The sequence below is a fragment of the Triturus cristatus genome, chromosome 7 (assembly GCF_964204655.1).
Source record: "Triturus cristatus chromosome 7, aTriCri1.1, whole genome shotgun sequence".
NCBI lineage: Eukaryota > Metazoa > Chordata > Amphibia > Caudata > Salamandridae > Triturus > Triturus cristatus.
In genome coordinates this window covers 1,340,294,436-1,340,301,438 of record NC_140590.1, presented here as the reverse complement: position 1 = coordinate 1,340,301,438, position 7,003 = coordinate 1,340,294,436, and the positions used below count along the sequence as shown (strand labels likewise).

Here is a 7,003-nt window from a genome sequence, read left to right as displayed (position 1 = left end):
CTGGCCAGTAGATAATATATATATACACATATATATATACATATATACATATCTCAAATGTTACAGATACATCTATCTCAATTACCATTTCAGTGATGTGGTGAGCATTGTGACAGTTTCTGTGCAAATGTTTTTTTATCCTTTTAAACCCTACTATTTTAATTTCTTACCTTATTCAGACTTTGCCATTTCTTTCATAGAAAGTGTGAAGTTTTAAACATGCATAGAAATGCTAAAAGTATATCCTCCCTTTGATCCTGCTTTTATCATTATGGTAATCGAGTTGACACATCTGTCACCATGACTGGTTTGTCGTATTGCTGATTTTGCGTCTGCTAGTTCATTTATTGGTTTCAAAATATAAAATAAGATAGCTACTTAAATACTACAACAACCAAGGTATCAGAGCATATTTTGAAGAGGGACTCCATGGGGGGTCTATCAAGACAGAGGTTATGCCAGTTTCCACCATCAACTTTTAGAGGTGGCATCGGAGAGAAGTCGTCAGCTATTCGTCTCTTACGTTCTATCCTTGAACAAGTTAGTATAGGAAATAGCTTGTTTGCTATTTCACATTGAAAATACAGGTATGCTTTGTGACACATCTCTGAAACTCGAGAACAGGCTTGCTATTTATTGCTTCAGTGATAACATAGCGTTGCTTTTAGAAATAGCTTGAGGATGGGAGGATGAAATCACCTCAATAACCACGTTAGAATTTTTCTTGTTTTTGTTTTCCATGACTTATTTCTGCATTACTTTTCATGTTCTGTCAGGTACCATTCATATTTTATACATTAGGTTACAAGTATAAAATACCATTTTTTAAAATACATGTCCTGTATTTTAGTGCCGTTATTGAGGAAGTAATTTATTAACAAAACAGGGTTTGGTGTTCCAATTTGGTCCTGAACTCACCTTGTGGGACGGATCCTTACCAAGAAACACTTCCTAGACAGTGTTGCTCTGTGGGTTGTGTATGGGTTGCAGCCCAACTGGTTTTCTAATTCGTATTGTCACACTGACTAACTCCATACCCCCAGAGAATGTATCAATTCCACTGGGTGGCAGTGGGACTGTGGAGCTGCCAAGCGCTGGTTGGTAGTTCAAGTTGTGTCAATAAATTGGCATAAACTGGTTGGGATCCTTTTGTGATGTGTTTTTACTGTGTTACCGTTAGAAGTGTTGCACAAATACTTTACACATTGCCTCTGAGCTAAGCCTGACTGGTCTGTGCCCCGATCACATGCACACTGCCGTCTCAGCTCTCTGACCTTTCCGCTCACATACTGCCCTCTACTTCTGTCCCTTTTGCTCACATGCTGCCCCCTATGCAGCCGAGTGCTACGTCCGTATACTGCCCTCTCTGCTCCTTCTCTCCTGACCTTGCCCCTTCTGCACCATCTTGCTGCATACAGACTTTCACCTGCCCCTTCTACTCAAACTCTGCCCACTCTACTCATGCCCCTTCTGCTCATACACTGCCTTGTCTGCTTCCACTCTGCTCACACACTGCCCTTTCTACACTCTGACCCCCTACTCAAATGCTGCAGTCTCTGCCCCTACATTGTCCTCTACTCACAATCGCTGCCCATTTATCTCACATACTGTCCCCTCTGCTCCTCCTCTTTTGCACAGAGGCATTTTAAGGAATAGGCAAAATGGGCAATTGCCCAAGTTTCCCACCTTCCAAGTGCCCCTCCCCCTAGGAAAGTGGATTTTCTCTCCATTTAGTCCCTGCCTACCCTATTTCTCTATCTTAACCTCTCTCCCTCTCTGCAAACCTCTTCCTCTGACTCAATTTAGCTACCTTGTGTAATCTTAAGACATGTTTCAACTGTTTTTGTGTGACCCTGTTAAAGTTTAATATATCATTCAGCACTGTGTGACATTATGCTGCCTTGAAGAAATGGGTAATAAAATAAAAATGTTGACTGCCCAGGAACCCCTGAATATGCCTGGCCCCATAACACTGTTTCTGCTTAGTGCATCTTCTGTTCCTACACTATCCTTTCTACTCCCAGAACTCTTTGCCCTGTTACTTTGGCTCACACACTACATCTGCAAACGTGCCCCACCCATCCTCAGATGAAATACTGGTGGGGCAGAAGCCTCAAAGCTGCACTGAAGTTGTCGGCTAGGCGTTTAGGCTCATAGTAAGGCAATTTGGCTGTAATATGCTTTGCCCAGCTTTGTCTCACTCCCAGCATTCTCCACTGCCCCCCCACCACTTCACATCCCCCACTGCCTCACCACCAGTTTCACTACTTGTTTTGTTACACTTTAGCCTCTGTCCCACCAATGCGCTCCTCAGGGTAAGAAGGTATTTCAAAAATGTATTTATTTGTCAATAATGTACTACTTAATCCTCTGTGTAACTGCTGAGCCATCCTTTCGCAGCTATTATCTAAAACAAACAACAAATGGAAAGATTCCACATTTCGGTTAATCATATAGTTCTAAATCGACCCTCATTTACAAACCCATAATTGGAGCATGCCTCCTTCTTGGAGGAAAGGGATGTTCATAGTGGACTGGTTACAGTGCCAGACTAAATATTATGTCATCCCTTGGTGTTTTTACCCTCCAGGCTGTCAATTCACATAGTCAGTGACTTTGAAACTTATTGACAGCATGGGAGTAAATCAAACCTGCTGGTTTTAACTTTTATAAATATATACAGACAGGGAAACAGATTGTGTTCTGTCTATGTTTATATATAAAAAAAAACAGAAAAAATCACAAAAGGAAAGTTTATAAATAAGGTCTCCTAAGTGGCCCTATGTCCGCTTAATTTCTGCCAAATGTTTTACTTCAAATCATTATCTTGTTTAACAAACCATAGATTCTGAAAAAAGAGTCCTTGATTTTAGAAGATGAGTCTTAGATTTTAGAAGGAGATTCCTTGATTGTGAAGTTGAGCCAAGGTCCACTCCAATGTTTTCGTGAGCAACTTTATTAAATTCAACACTTGGCACTTAAACTTTCTTTTCTGAGACCCAAAGCACTTCATTGGTAATTAAAAACCATTAACTTCAACGACAATAAAACTCCAAAACCATGCTCCATTTGTTTCTGAGCCGCGATGAGTGTCTCTGAGAGCCCACCAGAAGTATTCTTTTCATAGGAGCCACCATAAACAAGGAAAGCTTCTTTCTGCCAAAGGTTTCACTATCTATAGGAAGAACAAGAGTGCAAGTCACAAAAAGAGCAACAAAAATTGATGTGATAAATGCAGAGCATAGATAGGAAAAATGTACCCCTGCACCCAGAAGTCATGTGTATTGCTGATTCTGGAGGTCCTCTTGGTGCTGTTATAAAACTGTAAGATGTCTCCTCCATGTTTCTATATGTATGCTCACTGCCCCTGTACATAAGAGCTAATCAATACACATACATATGCAGACTTCAGTATACCTTAGCAGTATATGTAATCTCCACAACAGGTTAGAGGTCTTCTTGGAGTATTTTTGTGTTCACTGTAACCATGACCTTCAAATAGGGTCTATCAAATAATTATTTTTGTTGAGTCCAAGAATGGACAGATATAGTAATGCACCACTATTATACCAGAAGTCTTCCACTACTAGCAAGTAATCCACTGCTATTATACCAGAACACTTCCACTACTGGCAAGCACTCTGTGATCAAGGGAAGTGCAATTGATGGAACCCACACAACGTCAATGATTCAGTGGATCTAAAGCAAAATGATTCCCTGAGTAAAACCTTACTTACAAACTCTGGAGAGTCAGGCAAATGATGCATGCAAAATTCTCAGACAGTACCATAGCACAAAGGGCAGTAGCATATCTTATATTGGCTTGATGGCTGTAGTGTCATTCAATATACCAATGGTCGGTTGTGAGTCTAATCCAAAGCACAAACAAGTCAACCCTTGGAAGCTCAGCGTCACTAATGCAAAGGACAGTAGAGAACATCTCACCAGTCACATAGCAAATCACTTGGTAGGCCTCTGCAACAGGTATACACGTGAGCGGGACGTGACAGCAATGAGGGGGCCAAAAGGTCCTACTGACGTAACATCTGTGCTGTAGACTCCCCCAGGCAGGTCCAACAGGCAGCCCGTACTCTGTCAGGATAAAAATAAACTTGTCACAATTAGAAACAATAAAATACAGACCCAAACAGTAATCCTAGTTCTCCTTCAAGGGGCACTCCATTAAAATCATAAACTCTGAATTGTCCCTCCTGACCAGCAGGATCTTGTAGCACTTTTGATAAAGTATATCTAGACTATCCTTTTCTTCTAGAAAAGGCTTTTTTTTTTTTTAAACCAAAACATTTTTTACCACACTATTGCAGGCTATATTGGCCAATTTTTGCTTTTTGCATTTATAAATGAAGCCAATGTTAATATTACAAAGTCACCACATTAAGAAAAGTTTCAAATCTTTTTTTAAATTAAAAAAATAAGAGAAAAAGCTGGACAATGTAGCTAGATAGGCTGCATTCTACAGAGGCGTAAAGCTGCCATTACTACTTTACGAAGCACATTCCATCAGTATCAGATCATGCACTGTCAATGGCTGTTGCTTCAGTACTTTGTGAGCAGAGCCTTGGGGGTCTGTCCTATGTGTAATCAGTGCCTATTCTCTTTCTTCGAAGACGAGGGAGGCCTTCAAATTCCCCTGAAGACCAATTAGGATTACTGCCATATAATTACTCCCTTTCCCTCGGGGATCTCCACTGATAATCACAAGCACTGAGGGGAACAGCATGCCCATATCAGACTTTAACCAGAGGACTCATTAAAGAGGCTTGCCCCAACTGGGCATCGGCTGTGGAACCTGAATCAAGACAGTAGTGTTTTGTGAAAACGAGGACTGACCTCTAAGTGGTGGCTTTAAGGATCTTAGACTGTTCCTCAAAAGGTCTGTAGAAGCAGCTTTACTGTTTAGAATGATCTTGGGTCTGCCCAGTAAGGACTTTTTTATTTTCTGGTAACAAAATTCTATGTGAGAGACAATCCATCTTGATATGGACTGTTTTGGAGTGGTTACAACTGTACAAACGCTCACAGTTCACAAATGACAACTTGGATCTACAATTACAAGTACAACTTAAGTCATGTATTGGCTTGAATGGGGGACAGATGAGTTTTGAATGGACTATATTGTGTCCCCAAAGTCGAGAAGGTCTTCTAATTGACAGAAGGAGTTGTTAATGCCCTGAAGGGAACCCTGAAGAAAGAGGTTTGTGAAGAACGTTTCCTGAATGCAGCCATAGCAGCAAAATGTACCCTAAAGGAGGAGAACTTCAATTCAGTTCCGGTTCCATGTTGCTTGTATCTTGATATAAAGCAGCCATTCCCAAATCTCATTGCTCAGTATTCAAGATGCCTGAGAGGCGCATGTATATGTCTTGCTCAGTCCCAGCTAAGGAGACCTGACACCCCTTACAGGTCAATTTGGAGCTCTGTGGTTGCTACAGGTGGCACACCCTGAGGAAGACATTTCCCAATACATCGGTAGGTGCATTACCTCACCACATTTTGTTCATGAATGTTTAACTAATTCTGATGAAACCTCGATTTTAGTGAAGAGGAAGTTTGGGAGTCATTCTGTAGTTGAAAATGCATACAACTGTGAATGTTAATAACTCAGAGACATTTGGCATCCCATTTTATAAAAAAAAAAAATTGTACCATTTGACTGTGGTAGAGTTAATCCAGATATTAGAATAGGAGTGGAGACAATTCTTGAGTTGCTTCAGTTGGCTGCAAGACAATTAAGTACCAGGAGCTGGCTCCCTAGCATCAGCACGACTTATCTGTGGCACCACGTTATTATTAGTAAATCACTGCTTCTTCCAGCACGGTGAACCACTGCTGTGAATCAATTTTAGTCCAAGAACACTAGCACTATGGTATGCCCTTTGCCTTTTGATTGTTTTCTTATATGTACCAAATATTTCCCTATATCAATTAATGTGATGGGCTATGTTCTTTCCTGGCACATAACTTTACCCTGCTTTATGTTAGACCACCCACCTCTGGCAAGTATCCAATAATTCACTACTCCAAGGTGATTAGTAAGGGGGCAGAGTAAGAAGGAAGTTAAGGACGGGTGTACAGGATACCGACTTTAACATTTCTCCTTGTTGTTGCAGGTCATTTCCTCACTGTTCCCTTCCTCTAACCCTTTCAATCACCTGTCCATATCGAAACTCTGCACATTAGAGTCTTTAGAGCTAATGGTGCATACAGATGGAACCTTTCGGGCATTGTATTGACCCTGAGAATCCTATGGATACCACAAAAGGATTATAAAGGTGGATGCAGTCATCTAACGGGTGGAAAAACTTTACGAATACCCTCTGGAAAATCTTCAACAACTGGCTCTCGAAAAAAAGTACTAACTGAAAGATGTACCTTAGTTGAGAATTGCAGTTCAGATCACGTTAAGTGGAGAAGGTAGGAAAGTAGCATCTTTCCTGAGATCGTGATTAATCAATGTCTTCGTGAATACACTAGATACAGAATCTCTGTACAATAGCCTGCTTGACAGACGTTTACATTCTTTCAAACAGGGGCGTAGGAGACACAAAATGTCTGGTAGGGACAGGGACAACCTTGAGGACTTTCCAGTGACCCTACAGAAATCGCCCATTGCATGAGACCGTACGCCCGTTAAATGAATACAATTGGGTAGTTTTGAAGGGAAATATTGAGAAAGGCAGGCATGTAGTCACAGTTTGCAAGTATGCATTATTGTTATTTGCATTCACAAAGTAATTAGACCAAATGTGGAAAAATCATGTATATTTTTTTCTAGTGCTACTCATAGTTAACTCAGTTCTGTGATCTTTATGGTACACGTTCTTTGCAACAGGCACATTGACCCTCCGTGCTACTTTATGATGACCCAAAACTTCCACTAGACAAAATTTCAAACTCTCACTAGTAGGAACATTAATAACCATAGTTACCTTGATATTTTTATTGTTGCCTGAAAATTGCCTGATGCACAAGGAAGTTCATA

At 40.7% G+C, this 7,003-nt stretch overlaps 1 protein-coding gene across 2 annotated transcripts in view; it reads right to left on the bottom strand.

Moving 5' to 3' along the window:
• Positions 1–2,940: 2,940 nt before the first annotated feature.
• The window catches only part of LOC146811999 (uncharacterized), a 364,821-nt gene continuing 360,758 nt past the window's right edge, over positions 2,941–7,003 (bottom strand). For both annotated transcript variants that reach the window (XM_085614549.1, XM_085614550.1), the window contains 2 exons: positions 3,946–4,092; positions 2,941–3,175 (listed from right to left, as the gene is read on the bottom strand). In XM_085614549.1, the coding sequence (XP_085470675.1) occupies positions 3,961–4,092 (132 nt within the window). In that variant the 3' untranslated portion in view covers positions 2,941–3,175; positions 3,946–3,960. The remainder of the gene's footprint in view (positions 3,176–3,945; positions 4,093–7,003) is intronic.